The 26,114-nt window shown below is 54.9% G+C and overlaps 1 protein-coding gene across 6 annotated transcripts in view; it reads right to left on the bottom strand.

Moving 5' to 3' along the window:
- ANPEP (alanyl aminopeptidase, membrane) overlaps nucleotides 1–19,281 on the bottom strand; it is a 28,517-nt gene extending 9,236 nt beyond the window's left edge. The window contains exons 1-15 of one of the 6 annotated variants that reach the window (XM_074317380.1): nucleotides 19,129–19,281; nucleotides 14,774–14,881; nucleotides 6,751–7,539; nucleotides 6,083–6,225; nucleotides 5,831–5,970; nucleotides 5,298–5,424; nucleotides 5,060–5,214; nucleotides 4,719–4,832; nucleotides 4,467–4,610; nucleotides 4,304–4,369; nucleotides 4,098–4,163; nucleotides 2,315–2,490; nucleotides 1,984–2,063; nucleotides 576–709; nucleotides 434–489 (exon numbers count right to left, since the gene is read on the bottom strand). In XM_074317380.1, coding sequence (XP_074173481.1) covers nucleotides 434–489; nucleotides 576–709; nucleotides 1,984–2,063; nucleotides 2,315–2,490; nucleotides 4,098–4,163; nucleotides 4,304–4,369; nucleotides 4,467–4,610; nucleotides 4,719–4,832; nucleotides 5,060–5,214; nucleotides 5,298–5,424; nucleotides 5,831–5,970; nucleotides 6,083–6,225; nucleotides 6,751–7,331 — 1,982 coding nt within the window. In that variant the 5' untranslated portion in view covers nucleotides 7,332–7,539; nucleotides 14,774–14,881; nucleotides 19,129–19,281. Of the gene's footprint in view, nucleotides 1–433; nucleotides 490–575; nucleotides 710–1,983; nucleotides 2,064–2,314; nucleotides 2,491–4,097; nucleotides 4,164–4,303; nucleotides 4,370–4,466; nucleotides 4,611–4,718; nucleotides 4,833–5,059; nucleotides 5,215–5,297; nucleotides 5,425–5,830; nucleotides 5,971–6,082; nucleotides 6,226–6,750; nucleotides 7,540–7,786; nucleotides 7,906–13,312; nucleotides 13,472–14,217; nucleotides 14,300–14,773; nucleotides 14,885–19,128 lie in introns of those variants that run through there. The other 5 variants (XM_019719245.2, XM_074317377.1, XM_074317379.1 and 2 more) reach the window with 5 other exon arrangements.
- Nucleotides 19,282–26,114: the final 6,833 nt, after the last annotated feature.

Here is a 26,114-nt window from a genome sequence, read left to right on the forward strand (position 1 = left end):
TCTGTCCACGTTTGTGGGTGACATCACTTGTATCATAGAGCTCACCATGACAGGTGCTCAATGTTTGTTTCTCCGTGCTGTTTTCCCAGATTTTTTAGCACCAAACAGCACAGCAGCCTGGCACACAGCTAGCCCTCAGGAAAAGACTGGTGCCATGGAATGCACTCCTTTTGGAGTTGGACAGGCCTGAGTCTGTCAGGCGCCACGTGCCTCAGACAGGTACACAAACTCTGAGTCTCAGATTCCTTATCTGGGAAATGGGCTGTAACACTGACGATCTCTAAGGGAGAGGTGCAGAGTGCAGGGAGCCCGCTGCACTGTGCCTGGCACATGGTGAGGACAACTGGTTCTCACTATGGAAACGCACTTGCTGAAGTCACCAGGCCTTCCCCGGCAGTGCCGGTCTGGGCCTAAGGAGGAAGGGGACACTCACCTGGCTAGGTCAAAGGCGTCGTGGATGACCTGTGCCCGATTGATGACAGGGATGGCCTAGAAGGGGCAACAGAGTGTGTGACCTCGGGGTGACCTTGGGCTGAGCCTGGGGCAGGAGACGGGGTGGGGTGGCAGACACCCACCGACAGGTCTGTGTTTAGCTGATTCTGAATCTTCTTCCAGTTGCCTTCGTCGTAGTTCACCTGGTAATAGCCCGTCACATTAAGGTTCAACAGGACCCAATCGTTGCCTGCGGTTTTGAACAGATTGCTCTGACCTGTGGAGAGAGACCAGAGCTAGGGCGAGGCTGCCCGGAAGACCACAGGCTGACCCTTGGCCCTCCTCTCCAGGCTTCTGTGCAGCCTGGCACCAGCTGACCCACAAGCCTCTGGGGCGATGCCAAGGAAAGGGGAAGAAAAGGGGTGTAGGCCCAGGCTGCCAAGCCAAACTCTGCCTCCGTCTGGCTGGTGACCTCAGACAGACCATGGGCCATATCTGAACCTCAGTGCCCGCCCTGCCAAGCACAGGGTCCGTGTGGCCGGGCCAGTGGCAGCTGCTTGGACATCTCTAACCACAAACCTCCAGGCCACTCAGACTCTAGTCCTCTCCATCCTCCTCTCTCAGCTTGTAACAGCTCCATCACACCCATCACCTAGTAGGGAGCCACGGCTTCCCATCCAGTTGCTTCCTCAATGCTGCCTGAGTTCCATGGGGTTCAGCGCCCCTCCTTTCCTTCTCTCCCTTCCGTCCTTTCTCCTGGCAGCCAGAGGGGACCCTTCCATCCCTGCAGGTCAGACCCAGTCATGTGCCCACTTCCCACCTGTCCCAGCTCCTCCTGGCCCAAGGACACAGCCATTGTCTACTGCAGCCTGCAGGGACCTCTACTCAGTCCCCACATTCCCTCCTGCCTCTACGTCTTGCACTTGCTATGTCCTCTGCCTGGAATACTCTTCTCTGCCACCATTAGCCTAGTTAACAGCTACTTCTCCTCTAAGACTCGGCTCACCTCCTCCAGGAAGCCTTCCCTGACTTTTCCATGAAGTTGAATCTTCCTTATTGCCAGCTCCTGTGCTCCAGTAACCCAGAGACTATACCTGCCTCTGTTAAAGCCCTCAGCACAGCTCTGGAATGTTTGAACTGCTTGCCTTCCTTCCCTTCATCTGCAGCCTTGGCTTAGGTAGAGGATGGCTTCCCTTGACCTTGGTTTCCTCAGTGCCTGGCAGAGTAGGGCTGCTCATTCTATGTGCCAGGCACTGTTTGAAGCATATTGCGTGGATTCTCTCCTCTAATCCTCACACAACTCAATGGGGTTGTGTTCTTAGAACCATTTTATAGATGAGGAAATGGAGACCAGAGAGGGACGGTAACTTGCCCAGAATCACACAGCTGGGCAGCAGCACAGTAAAGATTAGAACCAAAGCAATTGGCTCCATTTGGTGAATGAAATGATGAAGGAAGCCCTCTCTGAGCCTGCCGTAATCCCCAGAACACGGGCCAGGAGCTGGGCGTGTTGGGTGGGGGCTACTATCCGCGAGGACAGGGCTGCATTACTTTGTGGGACGCCCTCCAGCCAATACTTTTCCTGTTGTACACCATTTCTGACAGATGAGATGGGAACAATCCACAGGTAGCTGCAACAAGAGAACCAAGGGGTGGGCGGTGAGAGACGTCAGTTCCTGGCCGCTGCCGGCAAAGAGCAGTCCTGCCTAGGCTCCCACTTTCCGCTTGACTCTGACACCCAGGCCCAAGAGGGAGAGCCTGTCTACAGCCACTGGGGCTGGGACGACAGCAGACCAGACCCTGCTATGGTCTGGGGGTCCCAGAGCAACTGTCCCTCAGAACCCTCACGAAGACACCTGCCTCGGTGACCCTGTCTGCTCACCTGAAATTTGAGGGACGAGTGACTTCGGACGTGGGGTCAAGGAGGAAGTGCTGCTGGGAGATGGTCCCCGTCGTGGTGTTAACGGTGACGAGGGGGAAGCCCATCTGCAGGATCCAGCGGTCCATGATGTCACGCACGGAGGAGGGCAGCTTGATTTCTGTCTGACTGTTTACAGCCTTGGGCAGAGCCAGAGGGTGCAGCTGTCAGCTCACCGCCCCCCTTTCACCCCGCCCATCCAGGGCAGCCCAGCAGCCGCCGACTTCTCCCCGTGGTATCATTTCCCGGGGGAGGAGCACTGGGCTGGGGGCAGGAGTTGGGGCCCAGCCTGGCTGTCTCTCCTCGGTTGCCCAGTGCTGGGTGAGCGAGAACTTCCTGGTTTGTTCCATATTGATTAATCATATCTGTGTGGCCCCCCCATTCTGTGATCCAATCTGAGGTAGGTGGGTATGTGTTGGAGAGGGGGGCCCAGGATGACCATTGTTCAGCCGAACAACCCAAGGACAATGAGAAGGGAGAGGAGACAGAGGTGAGTGGAAACAGTGTCACAGTCAGGGCCAGGGAGAAGGCCATGGGCACCCAGATGGGGTCTGGGAACAGGCGTAGGGTGGTTGTTACTGCCTTTTTAGGTCTTTTTACATCTTTTTCCATGCTTGTGCATTGCTTTTGTGATAACAACAAAAGCCCAACAACATCTGTTAATAACTGAGAAAATAAAGACCTAAGAACAGGGCAAGAAAGCAGGCAGAAGAGCATGTCAGAGGGTACAGGCTGCGAGGAGAGGGGAGCTGTGGGGGCTGCAGAGAGAGGGGGCTCAGGGGAAGAGGGAGCAGGAGAAAAGGATGGAGCTGGAGGGATCCCCAGCATGGAGAAGGGCTCAGCTTTACAGGAGAGGAGTGGGGAAAGGAGGCAGGGCAAGGAAGACAGAGGAAGTGCAGGGGAGGGACCGAGCCAAGGAGGAGCCCCCATCAGTGGGCCGCGGGAGGAGGTGTGGCCAGGCTCACGCAGATGGAACTGGCAGGAGGGCCCTGGAGTCCAGCTGTGACTGTGACTGTGACAGAGCCCTGCGTCTCCTCTCCCTGGTCGGACTGGCCGTGGAGCCTGCGTATCTGGGGACTGGAGGGAGGGCAGCTGGCAGGGAAGCCTGGGCATGGGGTTCTGGAGGGGTCAGTTGGGCTGAGGAGGGCCTCAGGGAAAGAGGGTGCTGCTGTGAGGGAGAGGAAGAGATGGGGGTGATGGGGGCCCGGCAGCCTCCAAGCCCAGGAGAGGCACAAGGGGAGGGAGAAGGTGGGGGGCAGTCAGAGGCTTGGCCCCACAGCAGGGGTTGCTTGGAGCCTGAGCGGACAGGAGTGAAGGTGGGACCACATGGGAGGGTCTGTTTGTGCTGAGGATGCTGGTGTGGGAAGTCGTGCCTGGGAGGGGCCAGAAGGGCCCAGGGTCGCCAGGAGGCCGAGTCGCAAGAATGACCCCTGCCCATCCAGGGTTCCTGGGTGTGGCAACTGTGGGGGCGCGTTTCCTCAACACTGAGGTGAGGGGACTCCTCGGCGGCCATCACAAGCTCACTACATACAGCATGAGGAAGGTCACCTGCTGGGGTCTTGACCTACAGTCTTTCTCAACACCTTCAAGGAGCTACCGTTCTGCAGATGACCCACCAAGCTTCAAATGACCTGTCTGGGCTGGGAAGCAGTGGAGCTGGCCACCTTCTCATACATGTGCTGCCCGAGGGTCTTCTAGCATCTCAAAACCCCCACAGACTGGCTTCCAGGGGGCCGCTGTTACTTACCTCCTGCAGGTGATGCCACAAGTCCAGGTAGGTGGTGCTTTTGTAGGCAAAGGTATTGAGGTAGGACTGTGGGAAGACAGGCCACGGTGAGGGCACAGCTGGATCCCCCGGGCTCTACCACTCAAGCTCTGTGGTAGGCCAGGGCTTCGGGGCCAGGGGCAGGGCTGGAGAAGAGCCGCCGCCACGGGCTGGCCACACTCACTCACCGCCAGGCCCTTCTTGAACAGGTCCTCCGTCAGGAAGTCGGACAGCATCCGGAGCACCGAGCCTCCCTGGGGAGGGCGGGGAGGGAGCTCAGCCGGCCGTGCTGAGCCAGCAGGGGCCTGTGACCCCCCTCCCTCTCCACGACCCCCACGGAGATGGCAGCACCTTGCTGTACGAGATGGAGTCGAACATCTCGCTGATCTGGGCCGGCGTGTTGACCTCCGAGGCTGGGGCGGACAGCGGGTGGGAGGAGGCCAGCGCGTCCACGGCCATCACGCGGTACAGCTCGTTTTGCACTATGAGGTCTTTCTGCGAATCCCCGGCAGCCGTCAGTAGACCGGCCTGCGAGGGGGCACCCATGGCTGCCCCGCCCCTGCCCGGCCCGCAGACCCCAGGGCCCCTGCACAGCTGGCTCACCAGGTTCCAGGTAGGTTCTGCATAGTCAGCACCCAGATACTCCACGTAGGAGGCAAAGCCCTCGTTCAGCCACAGGTCGTTCCACCAGGCCACGGTCACCAGGTTCCCAAACCACTGTAGGGGAGGGGGGTCAGCCCGGCAAGCTACTCTGGCCTTGCAGTCACTAAAAGCACACAGAGGGACCCTTCCCGAGTGTGCAAACGCGCCAGACCTAGGCTCAGCGCTTCTCTGCCATTGTGACTGCCCCCTGCTACCTTGCCCGCTGCCAAGGACAGAGCCAGGACCTGTGCCATCGCCTCTCAGCTTCCCGTGTCTTTCTCTGCACTCCCTATGGGGGGTACCTGGTGTGCCAGCTCGTGAGCAATCACGGTGACCACGCGCTCCTTGTTGCTGCTGGACGAGGATTGCGGGTCAAACAGCAGCGAGTTCTCCCGGTACGTCACCAGCCCCCAGTTCTCCATGGCGCCAGCGTTGAAGTCGGGCAAGCCGATCTGGTCTGGGGAGGCCAGGCAGTGGGCAGGATGGCCTCTGGGTGTGGAGCCCCCTCTGCTGCCCCCCCATGGCGGGCCGCACACTCACCGGATTTCTCAAGTGGGTAGGGTGTGTTATAATGTTGGGCGAAGAAGTTGAGGATGGGGCCTGTCTTGTTCAGGGCATACATGCCGTGACCCGCCGCGGTTGCACTAGGTCGAGCCCAGATCCGTATCTACGAAAAGGATGGAGGTCAACCAGGGGCCCCCTCTGGGGTCCTGGTGCAGGTGGGCGGAGTCTCCAGGCCTGGACGAGGTCAAACTGGGAGACCTGGTCACAGAAGAGAGGGCTGGGGGCCTCTGAGGGGCTTTGAGTCCTAGGGAGGAGCCTCTGGGGAACAACAGCAGTCAGCCACCATCTGTCTGGCAGCCCTGAGTCGGGAACTCCCTTCATGAGGACGGACCCATTTTTCAGATGCAGAGACTGAGGGTCAGAGAACTCAGCTAAGAGGACTCAAAACTGGGATTCAAGATTCAAACACTGGCCCAACAATCAGTGGCTGGGACAGGGATGAGGAGACACAGGACTATCCCTCCGGCAAGGCCAAGGCTGGGGAAGGGCAAGGGGGTGCAGCTTCGTACCAACACGTTATTAGGTGACTTCTGCTCCACATATGTGAACTCGCTAACGATGTAGGCCAGCAGGTACGTGGACATGACAGGTGTGGTGTGGAACTCGGTGATGTTCCAGGTGGGGTCATTCGGGAACGGGACACTGGGGCCTGGGAATGGAGCACTCAGGCATGCAGGCATGCACCCTTTCCCCAACCCTGCACCCCAGCCCTTGGGTGCTGGCTTCCCAGGGCTGTGTGGCCCCCGGACAGACCCGCTCACCTTTGGGCAGCATGTTGGACAGGGCTGTGAGGTCACGGGGGTGGATGAGGGTGATGTTAAACGTCGCCTTCATGGCCGGTTCGTCGAAGCATGGGAAGGATTTCCGGGCATCTGCAGACTGCATCTGCGTCGTGGCCAGCACCCTGCCCAAACCACGGTGTTAGAGGGGTGCCAGCTGAATGCCTGCACCCGTGGGGGGGGAGGAAGGCGACTTTGGGGGCTGCTGGGAGTGCAGGGGAAGGGGTACACGGAAGGATACTCTGGCCTAATCCCTGCCTCCCTATCTCCCACAGGCAGCCTCTGGTTCCCAACAGGCCAGCAGACTCTGGCATATTAGAGCTCCTTATGGACTCAGGTCAAAGTTCTGGTGGGCTCCATCCCTGTTACCTAGGAGACTGAGGGCAATTTCTCTCCTCGGAGCCTCCGTCTTCCTAGCTATCCAAAGGGCACTTTAATCATTTATCCCTAACTCCCTAATATGGGGTAAGGAGGCCCTCGGAGAAAGGCTTTGTGGTCTCAGTAGTTGCTCCACCAGAGCTGTTTGGAGCAATGAGCCAGCCAAAGGCTCCAGAATTTTCTAAGGCATCAAAGCCAAGGCCGTCCTCGGCCTTAGCTCTTCCTCAGCACTGAGGACAGGCCCCCACCGGGCAGACCCAGGTCCCACTTACTTTTTGACATTGCCATCCATGTACTCGCTGCGGTAGAAGCCTGCCAGGTCATCAGCCAGCTCGCCCACAAACTCACTGTCCATCTCGTACACGCTGCCCGCCTGCAGCTCGCCGTTAAGATGCACCACCAGGTACTCGGTGAGCTCTACCAGCTCGGTCCTGTCGATGACGGGGGGCTGGGAGCCCCCCACACCCCGCAGGGTCACCCTGTGCCCGTTGGGGGTGGTGTAGTTGAGCTTCTTGCTATGGATGATGATGAGACGGGTGGGCTCATTGCAGGTGAAGCGGACGGTGCTCCAGCCCTTGAAGATGTACAGGCCATTGTTGTCGGGGGTGAGGAAAGGCTGCAGCTTTACGTTGTAGGACTCAGGCACCAGGGTCCGGGGGAGGCGGTACTGGTTCCACGGCTTGCTCTGGTCCAAGGTGGTGCTCACGGTAGTGGCGGGGCTGGTGGGGGCCACATCAGGAGAGCTCGCGGCATTCTTGTTCTTCTCCTGCGAGTACAGCACCGACAGAGCAATAATGGTGCTCACGGCTGCCACGCCCAGCAGTACGCCCAGGACGACGAGGGGCTTGGCCATGGTGAGGGTGGGGAGGGAGCTTGGGGAGGCTCAGGGCAGGCAGGGAACAGGGCAGCCTGGGGCCAGGCTTATATCCCGGAGGGGAGGAGCCCACAGCCCGCAGACTAGGCAAAAATTAACCCGGCCTCAGACAGGCGAAGGTCACTGGACTGGGCAGGGGTGTGCTTTGCCCAGGCTCCGGAGAAGAGATCCAGGAATAGTGCACCTGCTGGGAGCAAACAGTGTCCGGTTATAGGCTGCAGGCCGCCCTGGCGCCTGCCAAACCAAGGGCGGAAGGGTAGGGGGCAGCCTGGGCCCACAGGGTAGGGAAGCGGGCAGGTGGCACTGAGCTGTGTACATTGAGACAGTGGGGACAGAAGCAGGAGGATCGGGGTTAGAGTCAGGGAAGGACTTCCCAAGAGCAAGAGGTGGGAGACGCAGAGAAGGGAGAGTCAGTTTCTGGGTCAAGAACACACTGGGTCTCCCCTGTGGTTGGATGCTGGAAAGATGCCTGGGTTCCTCAGTGGCGCGCTCCCAGCCTCCCCTGCATTCCTCCAGAGCAGACCGGGCTCCCAGGTGTCCCTCCTTTGCCTTCCTGCCAATAAATGGTTTTCCTCAATTTTCAGCTCACTGAGTAGAAAACAGTAAGTTGTTTTGCCTTTTTAAGAGAGGAGCCTGGTGGAGGCTTAACCTTTTCCCAGCCATGACCTTGGGCAGGTAGCCTTGTCTTTCTGAGATCTCTTTCCTCTTAAACAATAATAATGTTCACCGCTGAGGTTTGTTGGACAGATTTAATGAGAAAACACATTAAACACCAAACACCCCCCCCCCATTCCGAGTTCACCGACTGCCTCTTTTCCTGTACTTGGTAAAAATGAAGATATTACTTATCATACTCAATAAAATGCGTTCTTCATGGAAAGCAATGTTTTTCACACCTTGACACTGCCTGGCCCTGACCCCCACATCCAATTCCCCCACACCCCGATCTCACCATGTCCTTAGTCAAAGCCACTCTCATTGTTTCTGTGGACACTGCTGTACGCTCATGGACTCCCCACTTCCACTCAGGCCCCCTCAAGCCTGTTCACCACATAAACTGGATCATGATTTTCTACTACTGCTGAAAACCTTCCTCTTGGTCTTGGAACCACAGCAAATATTCTAAAGTTCGGGTGCTTTCAGCCTACCCACTGTCCAGCCTCATTCTCACCACACTCCCCTCTGTTTTGGTTCTCCAACCTCTCTGGTGTTCATCCAGCCCCTTCACCACAGGACCTTTGCACGTGCTGTTCCCTCTGCCTGGGCCATCTTCTCTCCCTTCTTGTCTGGGTTAATTCCTATTCATCCCTCAAGTCTTTCTCAGAGAAGATGCGTGACATCCCTGGCCAGGTCAAGCCCCTGTGAGCCCCATTAGCTCCGCAAACCTCTTTTTCAAAGCCCTATAACTCAGCACGTTCCCCATCTGATCTGTGTGGTTGATGACTTAAGTCCTGCCTGTCTCCCTCAGGGACTGGAGGCCCCGTGAGAGCAGTGCCGTGGCTGCTTCTGCTCACCAGCACGCGACACATGCCTGACACGTAGCAGGCGCTCAGTACCTACTTGTTGAGCGAATGCACACATGCATGAATGGGCAAATGAACGGATGAGTCAATTCAGGAGTCTTGCCTTATGGTAGTCTTTCTAGGCCATCTCCAGTTCCGTCCCTGCCCCTACTCTTGCCGTCTTCTCTCAGCCTTCCTCCATCCAGGGCACACAGGCAGGACCCTTGTGGAGGCCAAATGAATCTCAAGACTCCCATCAATCTGCTCCATACCTCATTCATCTGCCCTCCCTGCCCCGGCTTGGGCCTGCCATCCCCGAGGCTACATAAAGGAATGTAATGCACCCAGCGATGAATTCATTCAGGCATAACTGCAAGAGGGAATGACTGCCAACTGTCACCTGGCCAGCAGAGGCCAGGGGCTGAGTGCTGGGTCTTCATGGGAATCCTGGGTGCCCATCTTTCAGATGGAATGTACTCTGAGCCCCCAGCATTTCCTTCTCTCCCTCTGGAGACCTGCCCCCGGTGCTGTGGTCTGGGCAGTGTGGACTGTCCACTTCAGTGGCCAGCAGCCACCCCTGCCAGGCCTGGGCTGATGGCCAAGGGACACTAGTGGGAAGCCAAGTGCCCAAGGCAGAGCTGCAACTTGGACATGGTGAAAGAAAGAACAGTGACACACCATGGTAATGTAGTGTGTGCTCCCAGTTCCGTCCATCAGGGTTAGAATTTGCCAAGGGAGGCCATCTTTATAGTACCCCTGAAGGCTGGCACCCAGGACCCATGCATCCCCCTGAACTGTGTTTCACCATGTCCCTGAGGAGGCCTGCAGCCCCCTCCCACCTTTGCAGCAGAAAGACCCACAAATCCGCTTGGCCTAATCCCTTTTCCAAACAAAGAAAGAGGCCCTGCCTGGCCCACAGTGGTCTCTTCCTGTTTGCTTTGGACACGGACCACAGGCCCAGCTGGCTGGAATCTAACTCTTTTGGAAAGGGCCCATTTGCCCTGTAATAGGTCCCTGCTCTGGACACCAGGCCAGCCCATGCTGGGGGAGCGGAGAGGGGTACGCTCCACAGCCCCCACCTCTGTAACACAGAATAGGGCCCCCTCCTTCCGCCCCCTGCTGTAGCCCAGCAGTGGCTACCTCCACACCCCACCAGGTAGTGGTAGCAGTGCTGTCCTGCCCTGTCACCCAACCCTGCCACACACCTTGGCAGAGGGATCTTCCTCTCCTGCTCAAGCCTGGTCTCTGGCTCCTCACTGCCCCTGGAATAAAACCTCAATTCTGGCTTGAGCCTCAAGACCGTCTGTGAGCCTGACCCTCTGGCCTCTATTTCCAAAGCCCCCTGTGGCTCCAACTGCTGGCATTTCCTCACACCCTCTGAGTGTTTCACATCCCCGTGCCTTTGCTCATCCTGTTTCGGCCACCAGGAACGCCCTTCCTCTCCCTCCTGTCAAACTCCTACTCATCCTTCAAAACCCAGCTCATATGTCACTCCCTTCTGTATGGGTTGCCCTTCTGTGCATCCCTGGCCTCTGGTTCATGCCTCTGTCACAGCACTTATGAAAAGGCCATCTACATGTTCAAAGCCTGCCACTGGACCTCGGCATCCCAAGGGAAGGCTCTGTGACTTTGTACACCCCTCCATGACTAGTACAGGTCAGAAGCCCAATAAATGATGGTTGAATGAATGATAACATCTACAATCCTCGCCATGGCTTACAGGTGCGGCGTGATCCAGCCTCCCTGTGATTCTCTGGTCTCATCTCATGTCATCTGCCTCTACTGCCCTTTCTCCTCTGCCTCACTGGCCTCTCGTGGTTCCTCAAGCCCACCAGGCTCTGCCCCCATCAGTGGCCCCACACAAGCTGCTCTTTGGGCCTGGTACACTTCTGTCTTTCCGTCACCTACCACCCACTCTTCCCGGAGGTTCACTTCGGGGATGCCATCCCAGGATAGCCCTGCCCCCAGCACCCCGGAGACTGAGCGTCATGAGCACTGTGCCCTCCTCCCCAGACAAGCACCTAGTGCACAGCCAGCGGGTAGCACAGCGTGTGGAATGGACGCACCACGGAAATGAGAGATAGTGGTTAAAGATGGAACTCTGTAATTAAGCCCCTGGATCCTCACTGAGGTCAGGTTTCCCCTCTATCCCCCCACTCTCCTTCTTGGGGTCCTAGACTGCACCCACAAACCACCTGTGTGAGCTGTGCCACATCTGTGATCCTCCTATATGTGATTTACTTAATATTTTTCTTTACATCAATTCACTCCTTACTCTCCTTCTGAGGAATAATGACCAAGCAATCATGGTTGGATGTGTTATGTCATATTTTTTCCAACACACGTTTCAATTCATGACTACTGATTTCAAAACTACTCATCTGGATAGCCCCTAAAATCATCTTGTAGAGATGCACCCACTTTGGGAATCACTGCTGCATCCGGCGTGATTCTGCGGGTGGAGTCACCTGCAGGCCCTCTTTGGGGTGGGACCTTTCTGCCAGTGAACAAAGTGTTTGTGTTCCTTTGTTCGTCTCTTGACGGCAGAAAAACCATGCTCCTCCAGCCCCATCTCAACCAAAGCAGCCTTTCCATGGGTTTATCTATTTATAAATACATGCCTATGGTTTGATCCAGAGAACAAAAGTTCTCTCGTTAAAAAAAATAAATAACTAAATGAAGGTTGACAATGATCACGTGAGAGAATATTTAGGGCAGAGCCACACATGTAAAAGACATCAACTGGACGGGAAAAGGCAGCTTCGTCTCAGATGTGGGGGGACAGGTTGCCCTCTATTTACACACAAAAACACCAGGAACCTGGGAGGGGCTGGGACGGAGGGAGCTGAAGGCGAACAGTCAGGAGAACTGCTGTGTGATCCCGCCCCCTCACCCTTGGGTGAGCTGCTACTCACTCTCCTTCGGTCCCCCCCACCCCACCCCATCCTGTCAATGGCAGGGCTGGTGGGCTGGGAGCTAGGGGACAACCTGAAGCCCATCTGTCTGCTCTGAAGAGGCAGTGAGTGGGGGGCGAGAACAAGCTCTGACCCCTCAGGTCCCTGGCTTCTGAGGCCTCCACTCACAGCTGCATGGGACTGGATGTGGGCCAATCCCCAGGGTGCTTCCTCTGGGAGCCTCGGACACTGTCCATCCTGTGAGAACCTCAGAAGGCCCCCTGATGGGAAGTCAGCTCCTATTTTGGCCTCTGGAGCCCAGTGCAGGGCACTCAGGAGAGAAGGGGTAGAGGGGCCTTCATGGGATTGGGGGGGAGGTATACGGCTGTGTAGGAGCCATTCTGGGCTGCGGATCCTGCCTGGTAACTTCCATCTGTTTAACTGAGCACCTACTATGTGCTCCACCGGGATAATCACCATTTGGCAGTTGAGGAAAGCAAAGCACAGAGAGGTTAAGTGGCTTGCACAAAGTCACACATCTCGTGCGTGGCAGTTTCTATAGGCTTAGCTACACATGCCTCCCAAAGCATCGTCCCATATAGCACCCCACATTTTCTACTACGCAGTGCCCAGGAGACATATACCTTTGAACATAACAACACCTGATTGCACATTACAGAAGGCAGATCTGGGTGGGATGAAACGTCTGATCATCTTTTAGGAAAACCAGGTCCCTTCTTCTGAACAGACACACTAAAGGGCATAGAGCGGGGGTGGCAGGAGCAAGGAAAGGTGAGAGACTGGGAACCTGCTGGAAACCAGTTTGGAGACTCTGAGCTCCCTGTCTCCAGACCAGTGCCAGGAGCTGGGGCTGGTTCTGGGAAGTGGGGAGCAGAGAGGGCTGCTATCAGACACATGCCTGTGGAGGACCCTAGCTCAGCTTCCAAAGGTGCAGCCGGAGCCACGGCTGACAGACCCAGGCTGGGGATGATGGATGAAGACACCCAGGGGCCTCGGTGTGAGCAGCTGGCCCACCATCAAGGCCCTCCCCTCCCCCCCGCCCCCGCAAGGAGTCCTGAATCTGCCACCAGGGCCACAGCCCAGTAACTAGGCCCAATTCGAATGGCCCAGCCCATTCCTACGCGGAGACCCCTACCTGTCTCCTCAGACTGCTTAGCAGTAGAGCTCTTGCAGCAAAGGGGCTGGAGGACATGGGTTACGGGAGTGGTAAGGAGCTGGGTCCCACTGCCCAGAAGGCTCTGGGGGAAAGCACGGGGCAGGATGGGCTGCTTCACACAGTTGGGCCTATTTCCCCATCTGTGAAATGGGAGCAGCTCTCTCCAGTACCTTCCACCGACAGTCTAGCCTTAGACTCTAGGGCTCCACAGGGGGCTAGTGGATTACGGCTGGACTTGGGCCCAGGATGCCTGCCCACTGCAAGAGGGTAGGAGTCACCTGCCTTCCCCAGGTCCCCTGTCTTCGGGTGCATTGGAGGCCCATCCCCACTTCCCCTTGGCATGCTCTCATTCCTCCCCACGCTCATCCCACAGGTCTACTGCCCTACCTCAAAAACAGATGAGCTGAGTACCCAACGGGTCCAAGATGCCACTTTTACAGGTGCGTACACAAAGGCGCAGAGACGCTCAGGCCATTTAGACACTGAGCCACAGTCAGACCTCAAGTGCTCTCATCCCCAAACAACACTGCCTGGTTGGTGCGTTCCCCTGGCTGGGATGGAGGGAGCAGGGGATTCAAGTTACAAAACCCAAAGCAAACCCCGGCCCACTGCTCTGCTGGGGGTTTGGAGGTACTTGGTAAGCACTCCATTAACCCCGTTTGGAGGACCCCTCCCCAGAACAAGGGCCCGATGAGGTGGTTGTAAGGCGGGAGGGAGACCACGATTGTAAAACGGGTGATTAAAAATAGGAGCGCCCTTTCCTATTCCTGGATGGGCCAGGGAGGGCTCTGGACAGAGGCAAAATTGCAGAGGTGATGCACAGGCTCCGGGGCCACACTCTCCAGCTGTGGTCTAGAGCCTTCTCCTTTCCTCTCCGGCTCCACCTTCCCACCCGCTAGGAGACTGAGTGCCCAGCTGCCGTGCTGGGTCCCCACGTGCCCGCACCTTTCGTCCCACCACCCTGCCTCGGACCCTAGCAGGGTGCAGTCTGCCCCGGGAGCCAGTCTCTCCACCTTTCCTCCCCAGAGGCTCCAGCAATCCCCTCCCCGCCCTGGGGGCCACCTCTCCAGGTGGGATGTCCCCTGTCCCGACTGGGCCACAAGATCGCAGCGGGATCTTGGCCAAAGGAATTCTTGCTTCTCCCTGGGCCTCAGTGTGCTGGTCTGAGAAGCAGAGGTCAGCAGCAGACGTGGGGTTCCTTGCGTGCACTGGCGGCGGGTCCCCCCTCACTCCGGCTGCAGCCCCCCAACCGGCCGCACCCCCTCCGCGCTCCTCCACCACGCTCCACTTGCCTCGACCGTGGGAGCCTCCTCCCGGGACGACCAGCCGGACCAGTAACTCACACGGCCCCACCAGGACCAGACTCCTCCTTTCCCCGGCTTTTAAAGGGAAGTAACCTGACCCGACCACTACTCCTCCTCACAGGGTTAACCCTTTCAGGGCTCCCGCCCGCCTTCAGCCGCGCAGGGACTCCCCCGTCTGCCTGCCAACCTCCGGGGTGTCCCGGAGCTCCGGGTGTGGGGCGCCGCGTCCTCTCCCCGACGGCCCAACCGGCGGGACCTGGAGTCTCTCTTCGGTTCCTGGTTTCCTGCTGCCCCCTGACTGAGCCCCGCTGTGACCCAGCCCCATAGCCCCATCCCTCCACATCTGGATGGCATCTGCCACTGGGGGAGGGGCACAGAGCTTGGCCCTTCGAGTTGGGGTGGGGGGTGAGCCCCACTCATCTAGGAAAAGAAACCATGCATCCCACCTCCCCCCAAAATGGATGTTCCGGATAACTGATGCAATTTAACTTTTGTGATTCCAGGGGACTGTCAGGAAGAAGGCAGAGGGGGACGCGCTTCTCACCCAGCTTCTGCTTCCAGGGGCTGTGTCGACATGGCAGGGTCCTCCTCTTCTCTGAGCACCTTTTTACTGAGCAGTGCCAGCCGGTATCAGTATCTGCCTCTCCTGTGGCTGCTGTAACAAATTAACACCAACTCAAAACAACTGCACGTTTCTGTAAGTCAAGTCCAAGATGGGTCTCCCTAAGCGACACTCAAGGGTGTCCGCAGGGCTTTCTTTCTTCCCGACACTCAGGGAACATGCGGCCTTTTCCAGCTTCTGGAGGCTGCCCACATTCCTCAGCTTGTGGCCCCTACCGTGTTCAAAGCCAGCAATTTCCGACATCACGTTACTCTGACACTAACTTTTCTCCTGCCTCCTGCTTCTCCTTTTAAGGATCCTCCACTTGGATAACCCAAGGTACTCTCTCAATGTTAAGGTCAGCTCACAGCAAATTTAATTCCATCTGCAACCTTAATTCCCCTGCCATGTAGCATAACATATTCCCACATTCCAGGAATTAGGAAGAGGACTTCGGAGAGGGAGCGTTATTCTGCCTCCCACAACACTCAAGATGCCTTCCAGACGCTCAGGTTTAGAAGCAAATGTAGAGATTGCCCAGCCGAATCAGCTCTTCCTCAGGCATTACTGGGATCTGTGTCCAGACTGGTTGCTTTCTGACGGACTGTTACACTTGCATTTGCTCTCTCTTTGGCAACTATCTGGTGGGCTAGGGTTCCTCTAAGCAGCAGCCTTCTTCTCCTTCCTAATGTGTTGCTGGGCTCTTAAAAGCCAGGCCACAAATTGGTTGGAATATTGAATTGTGTGCCAAGGAAGGAGGCTCTGAGTGAGACCCCAGCAGCTATTTTGGGCTTTCCCCCTCGCCCTCCAGTCTCATCCTGCCTGGCTCGTCCTCCAGCATATTTGACACAATCACCTCTATCGCTGACAAGCCAAGGAAAGGCTCAATCAGGCCAGAGGGGATCTTCCACCAGGCTCTCTGCCTTAGGCTCTGAGGGCATTTTGAGAGGAGTAAATAAGCTACCCCACAGACACAGACACAGACGACAGAGAGCAGCCTGCCCTTCTGGAGGGCAGTGTGGGGACAGGAATGAAGTCCCTTTCAGGAATTTAGCCTAATGACAGAATATTTATGGACAAGGCTTTTCACTACAGTATTATTTATAATCCAGGAAACTCAGATACACCCTAAATGTTCTGGTTAAATAAATTATGGTCTTCCCACATGATGAAACACTATCCCACCATGAAAAGCCAATCATGTTTATAACTTCCTAATGAAACCATGGGAGAATTAAAATAAAATCCCTAAGTGTGAAGTCCCTTCTAAATATTATACAAAACCTGAATCGCAACAAGGAAACATTGATGCATTTGACTACATAAAAAATTTTTAAAATTTCTGTATTGCAAAAAACACATAAGCGACGTCAAAAGAAAAACTTTTAACTGGGGGTGGAGTGGGATGGGTTGGAAACATAGGCAAAGGGCTGATTTCTCTTATAAAGAACTCCCATAAATCATTTTAATATGAACTGAAATGGAGGGAAATGGGCAAAGGATATGAAGAAAGTTAATGGAAAAGGGGACATCAAATGGGCCCTTAAACATGTGAAAAGATACTCAATAACTCTCTTAAAAAGATGCATGAGAATTCTATCTCCAAAAATACTATTCTTCACTTATCACATCAGCAAAGATAAAAAAACAAAAAACTTTGGCAGCACAGTATGTTTGTAACCGTGGGAGGAGAGAGGCATCCTCCCGTGATGCTGGCTGGTGTGCAAACTGACTCAACCTTGGTGGAGGCAATTTGGTAATATTTATTAAACAGATAAACACAGGCTCCCTTTGACTCAGCACTTCCACTTCTAGAAATGTATCCTACAGATAGCCTTACATACTAGCGAAACGGTGAATGTATAAGGCTTTCCGTGGCTACACTGTCTGTAGCTGGAAAGAACCGAAGTGGCTACCAAGCAGGGAGAACCGCACGCTCTTCCTATGACTCCATGCAATGGAATGTACGTCACTGGGAAAAAGAACATGGATGCTCTCTATGGAACAAAGTGCAAGCCATGTTGTTAAGTAATAAAAGCTGGGTGCAGGTCATTGTTCAAATAGCTTGTTAGCTGTATCTTAAAAGGGAAAAAGCACATAATTCGCTCTTAGGTCTGAATACAATGACTGTAAAGATACATCAGAAACTGGTAACACTGGTTGTTTCCCCAGAGGTGAACTGGGCAATCAGAGAGCCAGGTGGGAAACAGATTTTTCAATGTATCCTTTTGTTCTCTTGAATGTTGAACCATGTGAATACTCCATGTATTCAAAATATAAATACAATTAAAGTGGAAGACAGAAAGACTGGAGGATTAATGGATCTTACGATATAAACAATTTTAAACTTTTATATTTATGGATGAAATGATTTGATTTCTGGGGTTTGCTTTGAAATAATCCAGATGAGGTGGGGAAATCAGGGCTGGCTGCTCAATACAGCATGATTAAAAATAGTTAAGAATCAGGAACAACGTAATGTCCAGTAATTGGAGATTGGCTGAGTAAATTAGGGCTCTCCATGTGCAAAAATACTCTGCCACCATTTAGGACATAATAAATCACGATTTAGAAGTCCTAGAAGAATCTGTTTTGTTTTGTTAATAATCGTGGGGTGGGAAGACCCTTCTAAGTATTACACAAAGCCCAGAAGCCACAAAAAGAAAGGCTGAGAAATTGGACTACATAAAAGCAAAAATTTCTGCATTACAAAAACCACCACATGCAACGTCAAAAGGAAAGCTTCACATGGGGTGGGGGGAATTAGTTTCATTGTGATCAGTGTTGGAGCACAGAGGTGGACAAGGTGGGAATTCACTACAGTGTTCTTATTACTCTTGAATATGTTTTCAAATTTCTATAATAAAGAGTTAAAAATCATATAAGTATCTACAAACTTCTGTATGGCAAAAAACATCTATTATACTGGGCTATAATATTTGCAACACACAAAACAAAGGGTTACTATCAATAATGTTCAAAAATGTCTTACAAGGTGATTTTTCAAAATAAAGATGCCACAACTGAAAACTGGGCAAAGGGTTAGAATCAAAAACTCACAGAGGAGGAAACAAAAACGGACAGCTGACACATGAAAAGATGTTCAATCTTAGTCATATTCAGGAAATACAATTTCAAAACAATGAGATGTCAGTATTTGCCCACGATACTGGCGAGGGTTTAGACGACTGAGAACACCCAGTGTGGAGAACCAGCATTTTGCACAGGTTCCAAGAGCACTTGTGAACTGCTCTGACCACTTGAGAAAGCAAACTGGCAAGACTTATTGAAAATGTAAATGCATATGCCCTTTGACTCAGTGACCCTGCTCTGGGGAATTTGTTCGAAAGCCAGGGGAACCCAACCAGAACTTAAGGATATATATATAGGAGGAGCTTTATTGCAGAATTCCTTGTGCAAAAAAAAAAAAGGCTGAGGTGTCCATTTATAGGTAACTTCACATAGCAGTGAGCGAGAACAAGCTAATTCTGTACATATTACCTTGGAATGATGTCCAAAGTCTATTTGTAAGTTTAAAACCAAGTGCCAAAGCAATACATTGACAAAGACCCCCTCTTCATGAGAATGCTCTGGGGACCCGGCCACTGTGTAGGGGACAGAGCAGGAACACCTGTGCCAGACAGAGAACCGAACTGGTCTCAGTGAGGTCACCTTGATGCTGAAGGTGGGGGCGGAGGGCAGGAGAGACTACCGTTTTTGTCTTTATATACCTGTGTAGTCTTTGAATTGTCTGAACAAACATATACTATTTTTGCAGCAACCACCACCACTACCAAAACCATTAGACTACTTACTGTTTTAAAAAAGGAGACAAGAAAGTGGTGGGGAAGGGGGAGGTGGCAGGGGCTGGGCCCTGCTTGTCCAGTGTGGGGCCCCTTGTTGACCCTGGCCCTGCTCCAAGCTTGGGGTTGCTGGGCAGAGCCCTGGGGCGGCAGTGCCAGATGTCAGGGTGGAGCAGGGACTAGCTCCAGGCATCTTGCGATCTTCCCCTGAACTCCCTTCTCCAAGCTTGAGTCCCTTGACTGGGACAGGGAGTTTTTCCCAGGCCTCCCGCCCTCTGCTCATGAGATGGGAAATAATGTGGGTGTAGGCAGGAGAGGGGTGGAGACGCGCACAGCACTGTCTCCTCACTGTCTGTTCCCTACACACTTGTTCCTCTTCCTGGGGAGCAGTGTGTCTGAGAACTGAGCACCTACTGCAAGCAGGTAATTCCACTGTGTGAGGCCGGCACAGCCCCTGCCCAGGCGTGAGAAGGGTTATGGCTGTTCACTACTCACTCATTTGGTCAGTCAGTGAACAAACACTGAAGGAGCACACACTCCCTGCAGGCCCACGCTCCGCTCTGTGCATGCAGCTGGTGCCCGTCCTCAGGGTCTCCCTGGGCCACAGAAGCAAGGATAAGTCTGTCCTGTTGTCCCTGTGCTTGTGCCCCAGTGCCCAGCACAGCACTTGGCCCGTGTCAGGTGAACAAATGAACCAAGTGCCAGAAGACCGTCATGACAGCGGGGAGTAGTGCCACTAAGTGCTCCAGGAGGGTCACTAACAGAGGGAACTATTCAGGTGGAGTCTTGAGGATCGTGTGGAATTAGTCTGATGGACAGGTGGAGGGAGGGTGTCCTAAGCAGAGGGAACAGCATATGAAAAGGCAGGGGGTAGGGTGCATGGTGGGGCGTAAGGCTGGGGTGGGCGAGGGCTGGACACAGGAGCCCTGGGTGCCATGCCAAGGAGTTTAGCTTCTATGAATATTGACAAAAGGCCACTGAAGTGAGATATGCCTTTCAGAGAGAGCCTCTAGGGACAGTTTGGGAACCAGCTTGTGTGTGTGGGGTGGTCAGAAGGGAGGCAGGGAGAGCAGCTGGGAGGGGGCAGGGGGTCTCCAGCGATGAAGGAACCCAGCCGCAGGCAGAGACCTAGGGGCTTCGAGGAGGGGGCGGCTAGGGGATGTTTAGGAGGCTCAGTGACCAGAAGCTGCGGTTTGGTGGGGAGGGGAGGGGAGGAGGGGAACTGGACTTGTCGCTCAGGCTGGAGAGGGTGGTGCTGGAGTCAGCACTTCCTGGAACTGAGATTTAAAAAAAATTTCTTATTGCTGTTGTTTTCAAGAATTCAGTTTGGGTTTTATTATAAAATTGATTAAAAACACATTTTTGACAAAAAGGACAAAGAGCCTCTTTTAGAGCAAACCATCTTGGTGAGGCAGGAAATGGGAGAAATGGGACAAGGCCTATTGATATGTTTGGCCCAGCGGGGGCCCAGGCTGTGGAGGGGACAGAAGGAAGCCAGAGCCCAGTGGGAGGCACAGAGGTCTTTGCGGCAGGGTGACAGGGAGGGACAAGCCAGGTGGGGCAGGAAGGCAGTGAGCCTGGCACCCTTAGGGGGGGCTCCCACCCCAGTGCACTGACCTCGGGCTGTGGGAGCCTCCTGAGGGCAGGGCAGGGTGCTCAGGAGGAGGCTGGCTTTGCAGTCACACAAGTGGCTTCCTATCACGGTCTGACAGTTACAGGATGGGCAACTTGGAGCCTTCACCTTCCTCATCTGTAAAATGGGGGCAGGTCTCCATTGAGCTGTTATGAGACTAGATGAGGTGTGGACAGTTTACCATGAGCAATGGTACCTCCACGGACGCTTTCTGTCAGTGTCTGACCAGCTTGGCACTGCTCGCGTCCCCTCCAGCCTCTCTCCTTGGGGCATCAGCCTCTTTCCCCAGGAATCCTCAGCTCTGGGGGTTTCCGCATTGGTCTCCTCTGCCACCCCTCCTGCACCTCTTCCCAGGGTCCTGCCATCTCTTGAAAGAGCCCTTTCCTGGGTCCCCCTCCCGGATCCCCGCTCTCCAGGCCTCTGCTCACCTCCCTCCCCATCTGTCACCCTCTGCAGCCTTCCTTCTGCCCACCCTGAGGCCACCCGGCAGCCCCCCTCCATAACAAAGTACCACAAACGGTGGCTTCAAACAAGAGAAAGTGATCCTCTTGCCATTTGGAGGCCAGAAGTCTGCAATCGAGGTACCAGCAGGGCCAAGCTCCCTCCACAGGCTCTTGGGCAGGACCTTCCCTTCCCGTGGCCCTTCCAGCGTCTGGTGGCTCCAGGTGGTCCTTGGCTTGTGGCTGCATCACTCCAAGCTCTGCCTCTGCGGTGACAGGGCCAGCTCCTCCCTGTGTCTCATAAGGACACCTGTCACTGGATTTAGGGCTCACCTGAATACTCCACCATGATCTCATCTCCAGATCCTTAATTACACCAAACACCCCCTTTTTAAAATAAGGTCCAGGGATTAGGACGTGGACATATCTTTTGGGGGGGCCACCATTCAACCCATTGCAGCAGCAGGGCCGTGGGGCCCTCCTCAGCCTCTTCCAGCGCAGCCTCTGCCCACTGCCCAGGTGGCTCACACCCCCTCACCCCACACCCGCACCACAGCCTCCTCTGCCGCCAGCATCAGAGAGAAAATCAGGTGTCCTTTCCAGCTGCCCATGGGGCCCCACCTTCCTGGCACCTGGGAGACCTGCTCCAACCTGTCTCACCTCCCAAGGGCTTCCTCTTCTTGCTCTGGTAGCCTGAGCCCTTTTCTAGAATACCCTTCTTTGAAATCCGAGACGCTGGACAGTGTGGCCCACGGAAGCCCAGAGGCCTCCCCATTTCCACATCCCACCCCAGCGGAGCCCCCGGCATTCCTCGCATTTCTCTTCATGCCCTCAGGAGTCTTCCTGGGGCCCCCACATGCTCAGGAGGCCCCGAGGCCCCAGTGTGAGGACACCAGCCCGCCAGGGTGGCTCCCAGCTGTTCTGGGATGAGCGCCACCTGCCCCGGAGGCAGGTCGTCCTCTCCCTCACACTCAGATCCGTACCAAACGTGGCCTCCAGCACTGGCCGGCCACAGAAGTGGGGCCATGGGCCTGGGATCTACACCTGGGCAGAGGTTTCAGGAAAGGGGTGGGCCAGATCCCAGTGTCCAACACTGGTCCTTTGGGGAGGCAGGCTGTGGACAGTGGCCATTAAGTGCCAGGCTTTGAGTCATGGCTGTGATAATTACTAGCTGAGTGACTCTGTGCAGGAAACTTCTCTGTGCCTCAACTACAGAGAGTAACAGCACTTTGCCTCACGGGCTGTGGTGACGATTAAGTGACGAGCTGGCTATTCCCTGATGAATGAACCAAGATGGAGTGACCCAAGTCTTCCCACATCTCCCACACACCAGCTCAGAGCCCCTGCACTCGGCACCAGCTCTGTCTGATGTGAACATTTGAGGGCTAAGGACACAGGGGTCCCTTCCAGCCTGGGAGGACTGGGGAGGGGGTGTGGAGACCCCCAGAGACAGGACAACAGTAAAAATGACCTAACAGTCATTCCGCTCCTACCATCCCACGTACTGTTACTTGGGACACCTGAGGACCCACTCAGAGCAAAGCTGGGGCCTGCAGGCTCAGAGCAAAAGGCCCATGTGTGAGGATACGTGGGACAGAGGTCACACGGAGGCCAAGGGAGCCTGGTCCAGCCTGGAGTCGTACCTGTTCCTGGGCTGCGGAGATGGGAGCAGCTCAGCAGGGCTGGGCTGGGCTGGGGCTGGGCGCGGGGTGACCTGACAGGAAAGGTTGTAACCCTGAGCGAGCACAGAGGCTCAGGGAGGGCCCGCCTCAGGCTGGCTGTCAGCCTGTGCCAGGTTAGGTCCTCGTTCTCATCAATGTGCAAGACAACCTTCACTCTGCCCTCTGGAAGGCGTGGCGGGCACACCTAGGGCATGCCCAGGAGGCAGGGGAGCCACCGTTCCCAAGTGCTCTCAGGAGGCCAACCTGATGTCAAAGGTGAAGAAAAAGGAGAGCCTGACTCTTGCGAAGGCCCAAAGATACCATTTGCCATGGGTAGTGGGGTGCTCCCCACAGGACCCCAACTCGCAACGCGGCCTGCTTGGCCAGAGGCCCTCTGCCAGCCCTAGCCCAACGCCGAGCCCTCCGGCTATGCCCGCAGGACCTCTGGATTTCTCTGCTGACTTTGGGGAAAGGGAACTCCCCCACCACTTATGGTTCTACTGTGATGAGTTAGCTGTTTTGTCTTCTAACTCATCGTAAAGGAAACTTCACCTTGCAGAGACTCTACCACTTTTCCTACAGATTTATCCAGGAGAGGCCTCTAGATATGGGCATGGGACCCCACTGGTCCGGCCAGGCCAGCATCCACTATCCCATCACCCCTCTGCAGACCCCCTCTTTTGAAGCCCACCTTGGTGCCCCTTCCCGTCTGCCAGGCTGTCTCCTGCCCAGCACCTCCAAACTCCTCCCAGTTTATTGCATTGAAGTCAACTCCCCTTCCCTCTGCACGCGCCCCAACGACAGCAGCCAGTGCCTATGGAGCCCTTCACGGTCCACACCGGTCCTCTCATGAACCCTCACAACCCTCCACGGCGGGAGTTACTGGCACCCCTTTATGGGTGACGCTGATATTCCAAGGGCTCTGTGTCAAAGGGCTGGATTGTGACCCGTACTCTTCTGGTACCACCTTGAGGTCTGGGTCCGCCCCACCAGAACCAACCAGCTCGGCAGAACCAACCCTTCCAAGTTCCCTCATTTCACTGCCGCACTCTGGGGGCCCGCTGGGACCAAACGCAAGCCCGAGAGCTCATCTCTTCCTAGTCCCCGCGGCCTCGGCCTCTCCCGGGGGCCCCTTCTATGGCAAGTCCTCCCTTGACTTGAAGTTCCTTTTCTGTTTTGATTCTCCTCTCACTTCCCCTGCCCACAGGCTAGATCCTTAATCCTCTCATTTTCTGACCATGTCACTCATCCCATGGCCTCCACCACCACCTCTCTGGGACAGACACTCATTTCCTCTCTGGCCCACTCCCAGGTTCCCAGCTGGCTGGTGGACATCTGCCCCCAGAGACGCTTGGGCAACTCCAACCTAACATGTCCACCTCCAAACTCTGGATCGTTCTCCCTCCCAAACCACCTCCTCCTCTGGCAACCACACTCTCTCTGGTCCTCCATCACTCGGGCTCCGCTGTCACCAGCTTTGCTTTTCTCTTCCCCGGAGCCCTCCTCACCTGCCACTCCCAATGACACAACCCTAACCCGCTTCCCAAAGCGCTGAGCACAGGCCCGGAGCACACAGCTCTGGTGAGTCACTGACGACTGTTTGCTTCAACCATTCACGCAGCCAAGGGATTTACTGCACGCCATGCTCACGGCAGTTGGGGTACAGCACTGAACAGGAGAGAAACCTCTGCCCTTGAGGGGCGTACATGCCAGCAGGGAACGGACAGTACCTACAGCCCAAACATACAGACGTCAGAGAGCCAGGGGAAAGGAAAGGCGGAGCAAGCAGAGGCAGTGGGGACGCGGGGTGCTATTTCACACGGGTGGCTGGGGAGGCCCCTGCTCCCTACAGCGGAAGATACACTCTCAGTTTTGGTAACAAAAATCCAGGGTCTGGGTTTCTTAATCCTTTAAATTGAAAACACTTGTTTCTATCAGGGATGGCGGGGCTGTGTGGTTTGGGAGAACAGGGTGAGAGTCTGGTTGAACAGCCTTTTATTATCTTAATTTTTGAACTACATGAGTGTATTTCCTTTTTAAAACATTGTAATAGCAAAGAATTTAAAAAGTCTTTTGGAAAAGATTAATCATTTTCAGGAACTATTTCCTTAAAGGGGCCTGTGTGCAATCGACCAACAGCTGCCAGAACGCCGCAGATGTGGAAGCCTCCAGGGCTCCCGGGGCCAAAGTCTTAACCACACGGCAGCCAATCGGCACCTGTGAGCACCAACCACACGCTGCTGCATGAGGCTAACAAATCCCACAATGAGGGGGCCCCTCTCGGCAGGCGGGCGGGGAGAGGACAGGGAGCCCCAAGACCAAGACACGTGCTGGGAGCTGACAACCCCCCCACCGTCTCTCATACTTAAGGGGGTCTCCCTCTGGGCTACCGCACTCACTCCTGACCTTTACCTTCAGGCACCCATCACTGCTGCGTCCTCTTTGCAAAGCCATGGACAGATGGCCATGCAAAGAAAAACCCTACCCAAGACTTGTCCTCGCGACAGGACCTAGCCAGCAGCCTGGTTTTACTCAGTGCCCTGGTTTCTCTTCTGGCAAAGCTGGGCCAGAGAGGCTCAGTGGAAGTGGAGGTAGTGGGAGGGAGGGCAGAGGCCTGAGTAACAGAAGACAGGTATCCAGCCTTCATCCTGAATGTGACAAGCACAGGGCCATGACCAGGCCCCGAGGAAAGGTGCACTGCAGGGAATGAATGCGTGTGTTCCCCAGATTCAGATGTTGAAGTCTAATCCCCAATGTGATGGCATTTGGAGGTGGGGCCTTTGGGAGATAATTAGGTTTGGAGGAGGTCATGGGGGTAGAACCCCCATGATGGGACTGGTGCCCTTATAAAGGGCCATGTGAGGACATAGCAAGAATATGGCCTTCTATGAAGCAGGAAACAGGTCCTCAGCTTGACCTCAAATCTACTGGCACCTCGATCTTGATCAGCCTGCAGAACTGTGAGACATGTTTGCTGTGTAAGCCTCCCCCTATGGTATTTGTTACAGCCGTTTGAACTAAGACAGGCTGTTCGGACCATGGGATGGTGGGGTCAGCTGGGGGTGGGAAACGGGTGTGGCCCTTTAAACATTCCATGGAACACAATCACTGACGCAATCTGAGCACTCAAGAGACCAAAGTAGGAAGCAGAGCCTGAACCGAGCCTGGCGCTCACCAGATACTCAGAAACTGCCTAATGGCAGAATATTAGATTTTAATTAGTGGAAGCAAGCACTGAAAACCCAGTATCCTGTACCACTTTAGGAAATGCTCTGTGTAAATCCATCCAGGGCCAAGGACTCTCAAAGTTAGACCCAGCCCATATTTTCATAACTGACACCCCTCAGCAGCAGTACTGTACCCCTCTCCAAAAACAGGCCAACAAGGATTTCGTCTTCACTTAAGAAAAAAAAAAATGTATGGCTTTGCTGACAGCAGACAAGAAAGCTAGTTGGATTTGTAGGCAACCTGAAGTAGTTAATGAACAATGACTGTGGCTTGTTCAAAGTGACTGAGTTTTCCATATACAAAACCAGGTTGGAGCTGTACGCCAGTTTTAGAGGCAGTGAGGAGTGGGGTTGGGGTGCCCACCGTTGGGAGTCTACAGGACCAGCCAATGGTTTGTGGGCACAAAACACAGGTGAAACATTTGAAGACTATTCCAGGAACTCCAGGACATGTGGCTTCCTGCTGTCATGCATTAAACCACAAAACAAATCAAGTCAAACGACTTGGCTCTTATTTCGG

The sequence above is a fragment of the Rhinolophus sinicus genome, linkage group LG13 (assembly GCF_036562045.2).
Source record: "Rhinolophus sinicus isolate RSC01 linkage group LG13, ASM3656204v1, whole genome shotgun sequence".
In the NCBI taxonomy this organism is placed as follows: Eukaryota; Metazoa; Chordata; class Mammalia; order Chiroptera; family Rhinolophidae; genus Rhinolophus; species Rhinolophus sinicus.